This window comes from Babylonia areolata, chromosome 9 (genome assembly GCF_041734735.1).
Source record: "Babylonia areolata isolate BAREFJ2019XMU chromosome 9, ASM4173473v1, whole genome shotgun sequence".
In the NCBI taxonomy this organism is placed as follows: domain Eukaryota; kingdom Metazoa; phylum Mollusca; class Gastropoda; order Neogastropoda; family Buccinidae; genus Babylonia; species Babylonia areolata.
The window spans coordinates 46,301,780-46,321,351 of NC_134884.1; the positions used below are offsets into that span (position 1 = coordinate 46,301,780).

Sequence of the window (19,572 nt, forward strand, 5' to 3'; positions counted from 1 at the left end):
GCACAGTGTGTATCTGTGTGTTCTGATGCACAGTGTGTGTCTGTGTGTTCTGATGCACAGTGTGCTATGTGTTCTGATGCACAGTGTGTGTCTGTGTGTTCTGATGCACAGTGTGTGTCTGTGTGTTCTGATGCACAGTGTGTATCTGTGTGTTCTGATGCACAGTGTGTATCTGTGTGTTCTGATGCACAGTGTGTGTCTGTGTGTTCTGATGCACAGTGTGCTGTGTGTTCTGATGCACAGTGTGTATCTGTGTGTTCTGATGCACAGTGTGTGTCTGTGTGTTCTGATGCACAGTGTGTATCTGTGTGTTCTGATGCACAGTGTGTATCTGTGTGTTCTGATGCACAGTGTGTGTCTGTGTGTTCTGATGCACAGTGTGTATCTGTGTGTTCTGATGCACAGTGTGTATCTGTGTGTTCTGATGCACAGTGTGTGTCTGTGTGTTCTGATGCACAGTGTGCTGTGTGTTCTGATGCACAGTGTGTATCTGTGTGTTCTGATGCACAGTGTGTGTCTGTGTGTTCTGATGCAGTGTGTGTCTGTGTGTTCTGATGCACAGTGTGTGTCTGTGTGTTCTGATGCAGTGTGTGTCTGTGTGTTCTGATGCAGTGTGTGTCTGTGTGTTCTGATGCACAGTGTGTGTCTGTGTGTTCTGATGCACAGTGTGCTGTGTGTTCTGATGCACAGTGTGTCTGTGTGTTCTGATGCACAGTGTGTGCCTGTGTGTTCTGATGCACAGTGTGTGTCTGTGTGTTCTGATGCACAGTGTGTGTCTGTGTGTTCTGATGCACAGTGTGTGTCTGTGTGTTCTGATGCACAGTGTGTGTCTGTGTGTTCTGATGCACAGTGTGCTGTGTGTTCTGATGCACATTGTGCTGTGTGTTCTGATGCAGTGTGTGTCTGTGTGTTCTGATACACAGTGTGTATCTGTGTGTTCTGATGCACAGTGTGTGTCTGTGTGTTCTGATGCACAGTGTGTGTCTGTGTGTTCTGATGCACAGTGTGTGTCTGTGTGTTCTGATGCACAGTGTGTGTCTGTGTGTTCTGATGCACAGTGTGTGTCTGTGCATGGTTTGCTTGACCACATATGACTGATCCTTTCGAGGGAATAAGGCAGTGCGTCACTTCAGGTATTTGATTTATAGCATCATATACTTGTGTTGATATCTCATGGGCAAGGACAGCATGTAAAGGAAAAACTGCTCAGGCTGATGTTTAAGCTTGGTTAATGTAGGTTCTGATAGAAGAATTGGAAACTGTACACCCGAGAAATAAATGCTAACTTTTGGCTGCCATCTCTGTGCCTTTGTCAGCATTCTGTTGAAGACTGATTGTACAAAGGTTTTGAAAGTGAATGTGCCCTTGTTGTGATGCCTGGGGCTCTCTTGCTGTAAATGGTATCTCTGTCTTCTGGAAATTCTGTGCTAGGAATTTTCTCTTTTCTACTGCTCTGTTTCTGGCTGTTCCCTTTTCTTTTCTTTCTGTTGTTTTTTCCTTTCTCATGTTCTGCCTTACTGCTGTGTTTTTTCCTTTCTCATGTTCTGCCTTACTGCTGTGTTTTTTCCTTTCTCTTGTTCTGCCTTACTGCTGCTGTGTTTTTTCCTTTCTCATGTTCTGCCTTACTGCTGTGTTTTTTCCTTTCTCTTGTTCTGCCTTACTGCTGCTGTGTTTTTCCTTTCTCTTTTTTTTCCCTTTCCCATGTTCTGCCTTACTGCTGTGTTTTTTCCTTTCCCATGTTCTGCCTTACTGCTGTGTTTTTTCCTTTCTCATGTTCTGCCTTACTGCTGTGTTTTTTCCTTTCTCTTGTTCTGCCTTACTGCTGTGTTTTTTCCTTTCTCATGTTCTGCCTTACTGCTGTGTTTTTTCCTTTCTCTTTTTTTTCCCTTTCCCATGTTCTGCCTTACTGCTGTGTTTTTTCCTTATGTTCTGCCTTACTGCTGTGTTTTTTCCTTTCTCATGTTCTGCCTTACTGCTGCTGTGTTTTTTCCTTTCTCATGTTCTGCCTTACTGCTGTGTTTTTTCCTTCTGCCTTACTGCTGTGTTTTTTCCTTTCTCACGTTCTGCCTTACTGCTGTGTTTTTTCCTTTCTCACGTTCTGCCTTACTGCTGTGTTTTTTCCTTCTGCCTTACTGCTGTGTTTTTTCCTTTCTCATGTTCTGCCTTACTGCTGTGTTTTTTCCTTTCTCACGTTCTGCCTTACTGCTGTGTTTTTTCCTTTCCCATGTTCTGCCTTACTGCTGTGTTTTTTCCTTTCTCATGTTCTGCCTTACTGCTGTGTTTTTTCCTTTCTCATGTTCTGCCTTACTGCTGTGTTTTTTCCTTTCTCATGTTCTGCCTTACTGCTGTGTTTTTTCCTTTCCCATATTCTGCCTTACTGCTGCTGTGTTTTTTCCTTTCTCACGTTCTGCCTTACTGCTGTGTTTTTTCCTTCTGCCTTACTGCTGTGTTTTTTCCTTCTGCCTTACTGCTGTGTTTTTTCCTTTCTCACGTTCTGCCTTACTGCTGTGTTTTTTCCTTCTGCCTTACTGCTGTGTTTTTTCCTTTCTCTTGTTCTGCCTTACTGCTGTGTTTTTTCCTTTCTCATGTTCTGCCTTACTGCTGTGTTTTTTCCTTTCTCATGTTCTGCCTTACTGCTGTGTTTTTTCCTTTCCCATGTTCTGCCTTACTGCTGCTGTGTTTTTTCCTTTCTCATGTTCTGCCTTACTGCTGCTGTGTTTTTTCCTTTCTCATGTTCTGCCTTACTGCTGTGTTTTTTCCTTTCTCTTGTTCTGCCTTACTGCTGTGTTTTTTCCTTTCTCATGTTCTGCCTTACTGCTGTGTTTTTTCCTTTCTCATGTTCTGCCTTACTGCTGTGTTTTTTCCTTTCCCATGTTCTGCCTTACTGCTGTGTTTTTTCCTTATGTTCTGCCTTACTGCTGTGTTTTTTCCTTTCTCATGTTCTGCCTTAACTGCTGCTGTGTTGTTCAAGAAAGCATTGAATGTGTTAGTCATTTCCAGGACTTGATGATTGGACACTGTCTATGTGGTACGTGTGTCTGTTGACCTGGTGTTGTGTTTTTCAGGGGAAAAATGTCTTGTTTCACTGTGTGGACAACAACACAGACATATCTCTTGTGGAATTCATTCTGCAGAAAGGCTCTGCCTACCTCATCACCCAGAGAATTCAGGTCAGATTTCAGTTGTTTTGGGGTTGTTGTTCTTTTCTAAATATAATAATGATAAAGAGGAATTTTTGTACCGAGATGTGTGGGAGATAAAGTTCAGAACATATGGTTCATGAAACTGAAAAACTAAACTGGTTGATACCACAAACGCTATAGATTCTTTTTGTGACTCCTAGTTGTATGTCACAGATGTTAGCCCTTACACTCTCTGGGAATTTGTCAAATAACTACATCCTATTTGCTGGGGAATTGTACAGAAAATTGATTGGTGTAAAAAAAAAGTATATTCTGTATAAAATTCTGAACTATAATAGATAAAAGTTTATACTTTGTGAAAGGAACACCAATGGACAGTGTAGACTGAATGTTTTGTTATAATTAAATGAACATGTGACCCACGGGACGTTTTCTGAAATAAACATTTTGGGAGATTTTTTTTTTCTCTGTGCTAGTTGTCATTATTCCCTAATCTTGAATTAACAAGATCAGTAGTTTGAACGTGAAAATGTTGGTTGAACAACACCAATGTTAGACTTACAAAAATAATCAAACAGCATGCCTCATTCATGTTTCTGATGTGTATGAAATGCCTTTCTGGAAACAACTGGGTAATCCACTTGAAATGATAATCATTGTAGTCAGTAGCAAACACACACACACACACACACACACACACACACACACACACACACACACACACACATTCTGCTGAAGTGTTGCATCACTAAAGCAAATGCACTTGATATCAGGGAAATGTTTAGTCTGTAATGAATTAGATAACAGGATGAAACTTAACACAGGTCTGCGAACTGGACCAGAGTGGGAATCCACTGATGAGGTTGAAGTTGAAGATGTTTTTGCCTCTGTGTGTGTGTGTGTGTGTGTGTGTGTGTGTGTTACAGAACAATCTGTGTGCCAGGGACTACGCCCAGCTCCATGACTGTCCCACTATTGTCACAGCTATTGACAACGTATGACAGGTTTTTGGTGGTGTTGTTTTGTCTGCTTTGATAGTTACAGTGGAGATGTGTGTGTGTGTGTGTGTGTGTGTGTGTGTGTGCACATGTGTGTGGATGCTTGTGCATCTACACGTTCATGCATGTTTGTGTGAGTGTGCATGAGAGGGGGTGTGGGGGAGAGGGGGTTGTATATGTGTGCATGTGTGTGTGTATGTGTGTGCAGAGATGGTATTGTTTTGCATTCATGCACCTCTGTGTGTGTGTGTGTGTGTGTCTGTTTCTCTGTATTTGTAAGTATGTGCACATTCACGTGGACAAGTGTCTAATTGGAGTAACCAGCAGAATCTATACTGCAGATCTTTAAATAAGTTCAATGTTAGATATGTGTGTGTGCACGTGTGTGTGTAAAAATAATGGTGTTTAGCCTTAGGTGTTTCATACACATATGTTTAACTATGTATATACCGCACATATTGCTTTGAAACTTGAATATGACTATGTTTTTATTAATGATTTTGACCAATACATAAGAGGAAATTGTGCTCTTTATTCTGCTAAGTGAGTTCATATTTTGCAATCAAGTGCAACTTTATAAGCTGAATAATGAATCAGACAAAAATTAAAGTGTTCCAGAAAAGTGCAGCTATTAATGTTGATGAATACATGTTCTCCGTTTCCTTCTTCGTGTCTCTCAGTTTGACGCTGTGTTATACTCGTACATTATACATGTATTAAGTATTAAGTATAACTACATTTATATGCGTACATGTTTGTGTGTCTCTTAGAACAACGCAGATGTGTAAGTCGGCCAGAGTGCTAATATCTTCACCGTTGGAAAATAAAGATTCCTTCCTTCCTTCCTTCCTTCCTAACTTCCTTCCTTCCTTCTCCCTCAGCTGTGTGAAAAGTCATGGGGGCGCCACACACAACGAGTGTTCAGCAAAGTCCTCCAGATCTCTAGGTTGTGTGACAAAGCCTGGGCCCCTGTACAACAATCCTGCAGGGACCTGTGGAAGGATGGAGACAAGGAACAAGACAAGACAAGACAAGACAAATTCTTTATTTCGAGGATAATAGATAAGCACTGGTGTGCTTTTTTACATCCAGTCCCCGCCCTGAATAGGGTCTACACTACAAAATATTTAATAAAATGAAAGCATGGTGTTAGTAGAGATACACAACAGAGGAAAAAACATGCATAAATCAAAACAAAACAAAACACACACACACACACACACACATGAACACATGAACACACACACACACACACACACACACACACACGAACACAAACACACACACACACACACACACATGGCATACAGGCACTAGCATGGTGTTAGTAAAATGCATAGGGAAAAAAAAGAACAAAATCAAAGAAACAAACACACACAACACACAGCGCATTGAGGAACTGTTGAGGGAGAGAGACACAGGGGACGGAAGAAACCCAGGGAGTGGCAACACTGCAGGACGGACAGGAAATCAGTAGCAGAGACCCAGGCTTTGACACACAACCCACAGTCCTGGACGAATCTTTGCCCACTCGTTTTCATAACAGCAGAAGTTTTGTTGACTCACTTGTGTAAACAAAGTGAGTCTATGTTTTAACCCGGCGTTCGGTTGTCTGTGTCTGTGTGTCCGTGGTAAACTTTAACATTGACATTTTCTCTGCAAATACTTTGTCAGTTGACACCAAATTAGGCATAAAAATAGGAAAAATTCAGTTCTTTCCAGTCACCTTGTTTAAAACAATATTGCACCTCTGGGATGGGCACAAAAAAAAGAAAAAAAAAAGAAGCCTAATTATATGCAAACTGCATTTACTGTTATATTTATATTTTTTGTATTCTCTAAACTTGGCACTTTGATCTGATATTCTGACCCAACAACAAGAGCAGTCATTATTATCATTTTTTGTTCAAACAGGAACTTCTTTTGCTAAGCATGGAAGTTTTATTTATTTTGCAAACATTTTGGTGCAGATAGTAAAAAAGGGAAATTACTCTGTAATTAATGCTAGGGGAGTTAATTTGCTTTAAACTGATCTTTCTCATCTTAAACATTACATTTTGAAATTATACTCAATACATAAAAAGTTTGGATTTTTTTTTTAAAGTGTATCACAAGTGAGTCTTGAAGGCCTTGCCTCTCTTGTTTTATTTTGTTTTGTTTTTTTAACCAAATCTTATTTTCCTCTGCTAATATAATCTGTTGTTGAAATAAATTTTTGTGGTGGTAGTACAGTTGTTATAATTTTTGCTGTTGGATATTTGTATTTGAATGACCACATGTGTACTCATCACCCTATAGTCCTGTGTGTGTCATGTGGTATGTTGGCTTGTGTTTTCAGGCAGTATTGCGCTGGATGTTTCAAGAATCTGGTATCAACAGAGAAATCCTGGTTCTTCAGGGCTATCAGTATTTGCCTGCACCCATCAAGGTACCTTGTTGCTCTGTGTATGTGTGTGTGTGTGTGTGTGTGTGCTGTGCGTCGGATGTTTCATTGTGAAATGCTTTGAGAGGTTTGAATGTTCTATATGACTGTTTTTTGGTGTGGTTTAAAAAAAAAAGAATTTGTGGCCAGTACTGCACGTATCTGCATCTCTCCAGCTGCTTGATTTGGGATGTATGTGACATCCCAGTCACAAAGTCTTAATTCGGGATGCATGTGACATCCCAGTAACAAAGTCTTGATTTGGGATGTATGTGACATCCCAGTCACAAAGTCTTGATTTGGGATGTATGTGACATCCCAGTCACAAAGTCTTGATTTGGGATGTATGTGACATCCCAGTCACAAAGTCTTGATTTGGGATGTATCTGACATCCCAGTCACAACGTCTTGATTCGGGATGTATCTGACATCCCAGTCACGTCTTGATTTGCGATGTATCTGACATCCCAGTCACAAAGTCTTGATTTGCGATGTATGTGACATCCTAGTCACAAAGTCTTGATTTGCGATGTATGTGACATCCCAGTCACAAAGTCTTGATTCAGGATGTATCTGCACCAGTCACAACGTCTTGATTTGGGATGTATCTGCACCAGTCACAACGTCTTGATTCAGGATGTATCTGCACCAGTCACAACGTCTTGATTCGGGATGTATCTGCACCAGTCACAACGTCTTGATTCGGGATGTATCTGCACCAGTCACAACGTCTTGATTCGGGATGTATCTGCACCAGTCACAACGTCTTGATTCGGGATGTATCTGCACCAGTCACAAAGTCTTGATTCAGGATGTATCTGCACCAGTCACAACGTCTTGATTCAGGATGTATCTGCACCAGTCACAAAGTCTTGATTTGGGATGTATCTGCACCAGTCTCAACGTCTTGATTTGCGATGTATCTGCACCAGTCACAACGTCTTGATTTGGGATGTATCTGCACCAGTCACAACGTCTTGATTTGGGATGTATCTGCACCAGTCATAACGTCTTGATTTGGGATGTATCTGCACCAGTCACAACGTCTTGATTCGGGATGTATCTGCACCAGTCACAACGTCTTGATTTGGGATGTATCTGCACCAGTCACAAAGTCTTGATTCGGGATGTATCTGCACCAGTCACAAAGTCTTGATTCGGGGATGTATCTGCACCAGTCACAACGTCTTGATTCAGGATGTATCTGCACCAGTCACAAAGTCTTGATTCGGGGATGTATCTGCACCAGTCACAACGTCTTGATTCAGGGATGTATCTGCACCAGTCACAAAGTCTTGATTCGGGATGTATCTGCACCAGTCACAAAGTCTTGATTCGGGATGTATCTGCACCAGTCACAACGTCTTGATTCGGGATGTATCTGCACCAGTCACAAAGTCTTGATTCAGGGTGTATCTGCACCATTCACAACGTCTTGATTTGCGATGTATCTGCACCAGTCACAACGTCTTGATTCGGGATGTATCTGCACCAGTCACAACGTCTTGATTCGGGATGTATCTGCACCAGTCACAAAGTCTTGATTCGGGATGTATCTGCACCAGTCACAACGTCTTGATTCAGGATGTATCTGCACCAGTCACAAAGTCTTGATTCAGGATGTATCTGCACCAGTCACAACGTCTTGATTCAGGATGTATCTGCACCAGTCACAAAGTCTTGATTCAGGATGTATCTGCACCAGTCACAACGTCTTGATTCAAGATGTATCTGCACCAGTCACAAAGTCTTGATTCGGGATGTATCTGCACTGGTCACAAAGTCTCAAACCTAAACACTTCTCCATAGCAGCATTATTATCTTCTTCCGTCATATAACAAGAAAAGACAGACAAGTTTATTTGATTCTTTGACATCTCCTTGAAACTGGGAGAGTCAGGATGAGTGGTGTGAGTATGAATGATATGATGTGATGCTGAGACATTGCGGAAGATCTTTCTGTTCGTTTCAGGTTCAGTTTCTCAAGCATGCATCATTGCATTTGGACAAATCCATACATGCTACACCACATCTGCTACAGAAGACAGGTGCCTGACAGCAGCATAACCAGATGTGCTTGTCAGGCTTTGAGTGCAAGCATATATATATATGTATATGTGTACCTATCAGTGGATTCCTTTTACAGAATTTTGTCAGAGGACAACACTTTATTGCCGTGGGTTCTTTTTCAGTGCGCCAAATGCATGCAGCACACAGGACCTTGGTTTATCGACTCATCCGAATGACCAGACGCTCAGTTTGATTGTCCGTACAAACTTAGGGGAAAGGGCGAGAGTGGGATTTGAATCCAGACCCTCAGGGACACTATAAGTGTCTTAACCATTCGGCCACCTTGCTCCTTTCTGATAGACGTGGTGAAAGGTGGAACACTACCAAAGTAGGTGGAACACTACCAAAGTACGTGAAAGGTGGAACACTACCAAAGTACGTGAAAGGTGGAACACTGCCAAAGTAGGTGAAAGGTGGTTGGTAGTAGGTGAAAGGTGGAACACTACCAAAGTACGTGAAAGGTGGAACACTACCAAAGTAGGTGGAACACTACCAAAGTACGTGAAAGGTGGAACACTACCAAAGTACGTGAAAGGTGGAACACTGCCAAAGTAGGTGAAAGGTGGTTGGTAGTAGGTGAAAGGTGGAACACTACCAAAGTACGTGAAAGGTGGAACACTACCAAAGTACGTGAAAGGTGGAACACTACCAAAGTAGGTGAAAGGTGGAATACTACCAAAGTAGGAGTAGATCTTTTCATATGCAGTGTTTCTCAAACTACTTTATTTAAACTTGAGGGTAGATCCAAAAGAATAATGAGGCGTGGAGAGTAAATGGTTAACAAACAATAAAAAGTGGTAATTCTCTCCATACACAAGGTACACAGAAGTGTAGACAGGTGTGTGTGGTTTGTTTATTGTAATTTGATAGGTGTAAGTTGTGTTTTTGTGTCCTGTTTATTGTGATTTGATGAGTGTAATTTGTGTTTTTATGTCCTGTTTATTGTGATTTGATAGGTGTAATTTGTTTTTTGATGTCCTGTTTATTGTGATTTGATAGGTGTAATTTGTGTTTTTATGTCCTGTTTATTGTGATTTGATAGGTGTAATTTGTGTTTTGATGTCCTGTTTATTGTGATTTGATAGGTGTAATTTGTGTTTTGATGTCCTGTTTATTGTGATTTGATAGGTGTAACTTGTGTTTTGATGTCCTGTTTATTGTGATTTGATAAGTGTAACTTGTGTTTTGATGTCCTGTTTATTGTGATTTGATAAGTGTAATTTGTGTTTTGATGTCCTGTTTATTGGGATTTGATAGGTGTAACTTGTGTTTTGATGTCCTGTTTATTGTGATTTGATAGGTGTAATTTGTGTTTTGATGTCCTGTTTATTGTGATTTGATAGGTGTAATTTGTGTTTTGATGTCCTGTTTATTGTGATTTGATAGGTGTAATTTGTGTTTTTGTGTCCTGTTTATTGTGATTTGATAGGTGTAAGTTGTGTTTTTGTGTCCTGTTTATTGTGATTTGATACGTGTAACTTGTGTTTTGATGTCCTGTTTATTGTGATTTGATAGGTGTAATTTGTGTTTTGATGTCCTGTTTATTGTGATTTGATAGGTGTAAGTTGTGTTTTTGTGTCCTGTTTATTGTGATTTGATAGGTGTAATTTGTGTTTTGATGTCCTGTTTATTGTGATTTGATAGGTGTAAGTTGTGTTTTTGTGTCCTGTTTATTGTGATTTGATAGGTGTAATTTGTGTTTTGATGCCCTGTTCCTGCAGAGTCTTGATGAGTCTCCAGACAGCACCACGGACCCATTCTACAAATACCTTCCGCTCTACCAGGCAAGTCAGTCACTGGTGCAGGTCTTCAGTTCATTTTACTGTCAGGTCTTCAGCCTTCCCAGGGCACATGCATGTTTTGATCATGTATATCTGTGGTGTTCTTACCTCTGTGTGTGTGTGTGTGTGTGTGTGTGTGTGTGTGTGTGTGGTGAATGGGTGTGTCTTTGTGTGGGGGTTCTGTGTGTGTGTGTGTGTGTGTATGTGTGTGTGTGTGTGTGTGGTGAATGGGTGTGTCTTTGTGTGGGGGTTCTGTGTGTGTGTGTGTGTGTGTGTGTGTGTGTGTGTGTGGTGAATGGGTTTGTCTTTGTGTGGGGGTTCTGTGTGTGTGTGTGTGTGTGTGTGTTTGTGTTTGTGTGTGGTGAATGGGTTTGTCTTTGTGTGGGGGTTCTGTGTGTGTGTGTTTCCTCTGACAGACCAGTGTCTGTGTGTGTAGCATGTTTCCTCTGAATAGACCAGATTAATGTGTATGTGTGTGTGTTTGTGTGTTTACTCATTTTTGCAAAGCACCTTGGACCCTGTTTAGAGAATAGGCACTACATAAATGCACACTGTTATTCTCATTATTATTATTATTATTATCATAATTGTCATAATCATCATAGTGATAGTGGAGCCCAGAGACCCACAATGTGTGATGTGTGTGACAGGACCAGGTAAGTCAGGTGCATGAAGCGGTGGAGAGTGGTGATGTGGAGACCCACAATGTGTGATGTGTGTGACAGGACCAGATAAGTCAGGTGTATGAAGCAGTAGAGAGTGGTGATGTGGAGACCCACAATGTGTGATGTGTGTGACAGGACCAGATAAGTCAGGTGTATGAAGCGGTGGAGAGTGGTGATGTGGAGACCCACAATGTGTGATGTGTGTGACAGGACCAGATAAGTCAGGTGTATGAAGCGGTGGAGAGTGGTGATGTGGAGACCCACAATGTGTGATGTGTGTGACAGGACCAGATAAGTCAGGTGTATGAAGCGGTGGAGAGTGGTGATGTGGAGACCCACAATGTGTGATGTGTGTGATGTGCGTGACAGGACCAGATAAGTCAGGTGCATGAAGCGGTGGAGAGTGGTGATGTGGAGACCCACAATGTATGATGTGTGTGACAGGACCAGATAAGTCAGGTGCATGAAGCGGTGGAGAGTGGTGATGTGGAGACCCACAATGTGTGATGTGTGTGACAGGACCAGATAAGTCAGGTGCATGAAGCGGTGGAGAGTGGTGATGTGGAGACCCACAATGTGTGATGTGTGTGACAGGACCAGATAAGTCAGGTGCATGAAGCGGTGGAGAGTGGTGATGTGGAGACCCATAATGTGTGATGTGTGTGACAGGACCAGGTAAGTCAGGTGCATGAAGCGGTGGAGAGTGGTGATGTGGAGACCCATAATGTGTGATGTGTGTGACACGACCAGGTAAGTCAGGTGCATGAAGCGGTGGAGAGTGGTGATGTGGAGACCCATAATGTGTGATGTGTGTGACAGGACCAGATAAGTCAGGTGCATGAAGCGGTGGAGAGTGGTGATGTGGAGACCCACAATGTGTGATGTGTGTGACAGGACCAGATAAGTCAGGTGCATGAAGCGGTGGAGAGTGGTGATGTGGAGACCCTCAATGTGTGATGTGTGTGACAGGACCAGATAAGTCAGGTGTATGAAGCATGGAGAGTGGTGATGTGGAGACCCACAATGTGTGATGTGTGTGATGTGTGTGACAGGACCAGATAAGTCAGGTGCATGAAGCGGTGGAGAGTGGTGATGTGGAGACCCACAATGTGTGATGTGTGTGACAGGACCAGATAAGTCAGGTACATGAAGCATGGAGAGTGGTGATGTGGAGACCCACAATGTGTGATGTGTGTGACAGGACCAGGTAAGTCAGGTACATGAAGCATGGAGAGTGGTGATGTGGAGACCCACAATGTGTGATGTGTGTGACAGGACCAGATAAGTCAGGTGCATGAAGCAGTAGAGAGTGGTGATGTGGAGACCCACAATGTGTGATGTGTGTGACAGGACCAGGTAAGTCAGGTACATGAAGCATGGAGAGTGGTGATGTGGAGACCCACAATGTGTGATGTGTGTGACAGGACCAGATAAGTCAGGTGCATGAAGCAGTAGAGAGTGGTGATGTGGAGACCCACAATGTGTGATGTGTGTGACAGGACCAGATAAGTCAGGTGCATGAAGCGGTGGAGAGTGGTGATGTGGAGACCCACAATGTGTGATGTGTGTGACAGGACCAGATAAGTCAGGTGCATGAAGCGGTGGAGAGTGGTGATGTGGAGACCCACAATGTGTGATGTGTGTGATGTGTGTGACAGGACCAGATAAGTCAGGTGCATGAAGCGGTGGAGAGTGGTGATGTGGAGACCCACAATGTGTGATGTGTGTGACAGGACCAGGTAAGTCAGGTGCATGAAGCGGTGGAGAGTGGTGATGTGGAGACCCTCAATGTGTGATGTGTGTGACAGGACCAGATAAGTCAGGTGTATGAAGCATGGAGAGTGGTGATGTGGAGACCCACAATGTGTGATGTGTGTGACAGGACCAGATAAGTCAGGTGCATGAAGCGGTGGAGAGTGGTGATGTGGAGACCCTCAATGTGTGATGTGTGTGACAGGACCAGATAAGTCAGGTGCATGAAGCGGTGGAGAGTGGTGACGTGGAGACCCTCCGACAGCTGCTGTACTTCAGACACACAGAGCCCCACGGCCTCAACCCCTGTCTGGCCGACTGCAGGAAACCTGTACGTCCTGTCCTCCACCTGTACTGGCTATCACCCAGTGATTGCCTTGTCCTAACGTGTCCATCTAGGAAGCGAGAGAATCTGAGCGCTAGGGTTCAAATCCAACACTGGCCAGTATTTTCTCTTCTTTCCACTGGACCTTGAGTGGTGGTCTGAATGATAGTCATTCGGATGAGATGATAAAACCGAGGTCCTGTTCGTAGCATGGACTTAGTGCCATGAATGGAACCACAGCAACAAAAGGGGATATCCCTGGCAAAGCTTTGTCAAAAAAATGCACTTTCATTGGAAAACAAATACACTTGCAGACAAAAAAGAAGAAATAAATAATGTTAAAAAAGAAAATGCTATTAATATGTATTCTGATGACACACCGGATGATGAACTGGTGTTCTCTGTTCCTGATGACATTTTTCTTGACTTTCTTTTAATGAAAATACGATCGAGAACAATTTCTTATGCTTCAATGAAAAAGAAAAAAATGATAGAAGAAGAAAGACAGTTAGAAGGAGACATCTGTAACTTAGATAAATATCAAAATAAAAATAAAGAAGATATTAAAGTTCTAGAAATTAAACAAAAACAATTACAAGATATTCGAGAGAAGCGGATGGAAGGGGTATTATTAAGGTCTAGAGCTAGATGGATATCTGAGGGAGAGAAGGTTAGTAAATATTTTTGTAATTTAGAAAAACGTCATTATGTTAGTAAACACATAGCCAAAATTATTGATCAATACGACAATGTTCTAACAAATCAAAAGGATATCTTAAATGAAGTACATAATTTTTATAGATCTTTATATGTAAATGTTGGGGTGGAACATTGTGAAATTGAAAATTTAGTGAATTATATTCCATGTTTGAATGAGTCAGAAGCAAGCGATTTAGAAGGTATGATTACAATGGAGGAAGCGGCACAAGTTATTAGAAATATGAAAAATAATAAGAGTCCAGGTACAGATGGCTTTAGTGCAGAATTTTTTAAAGTCTTTTGGAAGAAAATAGGAATATTTGTTGTTAGGGCACTTAATGCTAGTTTCAGGAAAGGAGAAATGTCTTCTGTGCAAAAGGAAGGAGTGATTACGTGTATCCCCAAAGGTGATAAGCCAAGACAATATTTGAAAAATTGGAGACCCATCTCTCTTTTAAATGTAGTTTATAAAATTGGGTCATCTTGTATTGCTAACCGCTTGAAAACAGTATTACCTAACATTATTAATGAAGATCAAACAGGGTTTATTAGAAATAGATACATTGGAGATAATTTGAGGTTGATATATGATATCATAGCTTACTTAGATAAGCATAATCTACCTGGTTTATTACTGAACATAGATTTCGAAAAGGCTTTTGACTCAATAAATTGGGATTTCATGTTTAAAGTGTTAAAGGCATTTGGGTTCAAAGAAAATATGTGTAGATGGATTAGTGTATTTTACACAAATATTAAGTCATGTGTGATTGTGAATGGTCAGGTCTCTGACTGGTTTGAAGTTAAGAGAGGTTGCAGACAAGGAGACCCTATATCACCTTATTTATTTGTAATGTGTGTAGAAATATTAGCTATAATGGTAAGGGAAAATTCGGATATCCGAGGAATAAAAATTAACGATGTTGAGAATAAACTGACCCAATATGCTGATGATACAGAATTTCTACTTGCTGGGGATAGGAAATCTTTTGAATGTTGTGTTACAACTCTTGATAAATTTGGCTGTGTCTCAGGTCTCTATTTGAATTCAAGCAAAACTAGTGCTATTTGGTTAGGGAGCAAAAAGAATTCTAAGACGCGTTATATGGAACATTTAGGTATGGACTGGAATCCTACAAGATTCCGAATTTTAGGGATTTGGTTTACTAATGATTTAAAAGAATGTGTAACTATAAACTATTCAGAGAGATTAGCAGAAATAAGATATTTGTATAAGATATGGGTAAAACGCCAGTTAACGCCTCTAGGCAGAGTAGCAATTCTGAAATCTGTTATTCTTTCCAAACTGACTCATCTGTGGTTGCTTTTGCCAAACCCACCGGATACATTTTTTAATACATGTCAACATATTTGTTATAAGTTTGTTTGGAACAATAAACCAGATAAAATTAGCCGTAAAACTGCTCATAAAAGTGTAAAAAATGGTGGCATCGGTCTTCCTGATGTTAAATTGTTTGCCTTATCTTTAAAGCTTTCCTGGATTCGTAAAGCTGAAAATTCAAATCACAAGTGGAAGCACCTCTTGCTGTGTAACTTCCCCCAATGGCCAGCTATTGATAAATATGGTCCAGAGTTTATCTTAAATTTTGCCAAATATAACCAGTTCTGGACAAATGTGTTTGAAAGTTATAAGATTTTCTTTTATAAATGTGAACCAAAAAACTCAGCGGAACTGCTTGCAGAGCCATTGTGTTATAATAATCGTGTTCAAATTGGTAGAAGGTGTATTATATCCAGACTGCTCAGTAATCATGATGTGTATTGTCTTGCACAGTTTTTTGATGATGATGGTAAAGTTTTTTCATATGTACGCTTCAAAGAAAAATATGATTTGCACATTGATTTCCTTACTTATGCTGGATATAAATCAACAATAAACGAATTAGTTAAAAAGCATAATATTCATGTGGATAGCAACAGACACACAAATACTTCGCTCTGCTTCAAACACTTGTTTTCTGTTTCTAAAGGCTCAAGACCATATTATGATGTGTTGATTGAAAATGATATGAAACCAAAATGTTGTGAGAAATGGGACTTAAAGCTTTTGATGCATCATAACTGGAAATCTTGTTTTATGCATGCACACAAGATAGTTGATGTAAAGCTGAAATGGTTTCAACTGAAAATAATACACCGATGTTTATGTACAAAAATTGTTTTAAAAGAAATTGGTGTTACAGATAATAACAACTGTAGTTTTTGTAGAGAACACAAAGATAGTATTGATCATGCTTTTTGGAAATGTAATTATGTGCAAATGTTTTGGAACGCTTTAACGGACTTGATAAAAGAGAGATGTGTAAACGCAGGAAATTTAAAGTTAACAGAATCACTTGTGCTATTTGGACATGATGTGACAATAACAACTGATGCTGTTTTGTGTTTTATAATATTGTTTGCAAAGTATTACTTATATTTATGTAAAATTGAAGACAGCCTTCCACAAATATCAGTTTTTTTGAACAAATTAAAAACTCGATATAGAATTGAAGAATATAATGCATATATTAACTTTAACCATACCATTTTCTCTGCCAGATGGCTGCCTTACAAATTATTGATCACAAATGATTAGTAACCTGTTCATGATTAACAAAAAATAACCATCCATATTTATTTTCTTTTTATTGATATTCATAAGACATGATTGAGGTGTTCACTTTCCGTAAACGTGTTCTAAGATACTTGACAGTTTGTATTCCTTGACAGCTTGTGTAAGATCTTAAGAAATGAATGATAATACTCCATGATGATAACCAACCAGTGTATAATCCAGCTGCTTGGCTGTTTCTATCCAAGTATATATGGTGTTTGTTTGTTTGTTTTTTGTTCTTTGTTTGTTTTTGTTTTCTTCTTTATAAATGTCCATTAAGATGCTGTTGTTGTTGTAAAATGTCAACCTACCAAAATGGAATTAAAAAAATGTTAAAAAAAAAAAAAAAAAAAGAAGAAAAAGGAGTTGGGGGGGGGGGGGGCTTCATTGTAGCAACATGCTGTCCCCAGAAAGAGCAGCCTTAATTTCACACAGAGAAATCTGTTGTGACAAAGAATAATACAATGCAATACAAAGACATGCTTCAAGTGGTTATTATCATCATCATCATCATGAATGCAGTTTTGTGCTCTGGTCTGCAGTATACACTTAGCTCACATAACAGAATCCACAGCAGTGAAAGTGTTGTCCTTTGCAAAACTATGTAGAAAGATCCGCTATGATGATAAACACGACAACACTCTTAGACAGTAAAAAAATAAAAAATGGGGAGGATGCTGCACTGTTGCAACATGCACTCCTTGAGAAGAGCAGCCTGTATTTCAGACAAAAATCTGTAGTGACAAAAAGTAATGCAAAACATTGCAATGCAATGCAGCACAAATAACAGTATAATACAGTGCAGGACAACACAATTTAATACTTCAGTACAGCACAAAACACAACAAAATACATTACAGCACAACTCCATACAGTTCAGTACAATCCAATTCAATACAGCACAGCACAAAAACATTACACAACAACACAGTACAATGTGCATGTTGACAGTCCATACAAGCCAATACTATTCAGTTCAGTACAATGCAGTACAATAGAACACAATACATTACAATACAATGTGCAGGGCTATGGTCCATACAGTTCAATACAGTGCATGGCAATACGTTACAATACAATGTGCAGGGCTATGGTCCATACAGTTCAATACAGTGCATGGCAATACGTTACAATACAATGTGCAGGGCTATGGTCCATACAGTTCACCACACCACACCACAACATGACACGACACGACATGACATGACACGACATGACAACACACCATGACATGACACAACATAACATGACATGACACACCACACCACACCACACCACACCACACCACACCACACCACAAAGCACTACAAAGCAGCACACTGTGCAGGGTGACGGCCAGCCCCTGCTCCACAAGGCAGTGCTGCGAGGGTCCTACGACATGCTGGAGCTGCTGGCTGAGACACTGGTCTATCAGAGGAAACAGAGGCTGGACTCCATCCGTGACCAGGTGCCCGTCCTTCTGCTGGCTTTCTTTGTCCTGCATTGTTCACCCTTTGTCCTGCCCTGTGCACCCTTTCTTTGTCCTGCCCTGTTCGCCCTTTCTTTGTCCTGCCCTGTGCACCCTTTGTCCTGCCCTGTTCGCCCTTTCTTTGTCCTGCCCTGTGCACCCTTTGTCCTGCCCTGTGCACCCTTTGTCCTGCCCTGTTCACCCTTTGTCCTGCCCTGTTCACCCACTCAGTCCTGGGAGTTCACAGTCTCCACAGGTATCCATGCTATACAGATGGTGAAAAATGCACAAAATGAACTGCTTTTCCTCCACATTACCTGTGGACAGTGTCAGGAATACTGTAGAAGTAAAGTTATTATAATAAAGTTATTATCTTGTCTTAACTTATCTTGTCTTATCTTAACTCACTCAGTACGGCCAGTCCTCTCTTCTCCTCTACACAGACCCCTCGGATGTCCAGTGGGTGTCTGAATGACCCAACCTTTAGCTTCCGTCGTCAGAACTGTGGTATTCTTTGTCAACATTCACCTCTTCAGTATAAGAGCCTTCCGCTTGCAATATTTTGATGATGGTAACTGGGGTGAAACGCTGTTAACGTCGTCTCTTTCGCCGTTTGTATGGAGAGAGTTAAGTCAGTTCCTTTTCCTTGTGGTTTATGCATGTGTAGGAAGGTGAGAAGCGTTTTGATGAAAGGAGTTCCGACCCCAGAGCAATAGTCAGGTGTAGGGCTGAACAAGTTCAGGTGGAAGGTGGCACAGCGGTAAAGACACTTACCTGCCAGTACTGTGGTCATGAGGCTCTGGGTTCAATACCCACTCTCACCCCTTTCTCCTTAGTTTGACGGGTGCAATAGCCGAATGGTTAAAGCGCTGGACTTTCAATCTGAGGGTCCTGGGTTCGAATCTTGGTGCACCTGGTGGGTAAAGGGTGGAGATTTTTCCGATTCCCAGGTCAAGATATGTGCAGACCTGCTAGTGCCTGAACCCCCTTTGTGTGTATGCACACGCAGAAGATCAAATACGCACGTTAAAGATCCTGTAATCCATGTCAGTGTTCGGTGGGTTATGGAAACAAGAATATACCCAGCATGCACACCCCCGAAAACGGAGTATGGCTGCCTACATGGTGGGGTAAATAAAAAACAAACGGTCATATACGTAAAATGTTACATGTCTGTCTGAGTGTGTACGTGTGCGTCTGAAATCTGATTGAATGACACAGGAAACAAATGATGAGCGCCCAGTGGCAGCCGTCAGTCGGCTCTACCCAGGTAGGCAGCCTGTGGTGCAAATGCCCCCGTGTATGTAAAGCGCTTAGAGCTTGGTCTCTGATCAGGATAGGCGCTATAGAAGTATCCACATCAAAAACTGAGCATCTAGTCGTTTGGATGAGTTGATAAACTGAGACAGTGTGTGCAGCACACATACTTGGTGCACTGGAAAAGAACCCATGGCAACAAAAGTGTTGTCCTCTAGCAAAATTCTGTAGAAGAAATCCACTCTGATGGATACACAAATAAATGTGCGTGTATTCGTATTCATATTCATATTTCTCTTTATCACAACAGATTTCTCTGTGTGAAATTCGGGCTGCTCTCCCCAGGGAAAGCGCGTCGCGATACTACCGCGCCACCCATTTTTTTGTATTTTTTCCT

At 41.2% G+C, this 19,572-nt stretch overlaps 1 protein-coding gene across 2 annotated transcripts in view; it reads left to right on the forward strand.

The window, feature by feature from the left end:
• LOC143285534 (uncharacterized) overlaps positions 1–19,572 on the forward strand; it is a 196,962-nt gene that overhangs the window by 158,622 nt on the left and 18,768 nt on the right. For both annotated transcript variants that reach the window (XM_076592892.1, XM_076592893.1), the window contains exons 11-16: positions 3,066–3,170; positions 4,070–4,138; positions 6,480–6,569; positions 10,354–10,416; positions 13,036–13,161; positions 17,799–17,918. In XM_076592892.1, the coding sequence (XP_076449007.1) occupies positions 3,066–3,170; positions 4,070–4,138; positions 6,480–6,569; positions 10,354–10,416; positions 13,036–13,161; positions 17,799–17,918 (573 nt within the window). The remainder of the gene's footprint in view (positions 1–3,065; positions 3,171–4,069; positions 4,139–6,479; positions 6,570–10,353; positions 10,417–13,035; positions 13,162–17,798; positions 17,919–19,572) is intronic.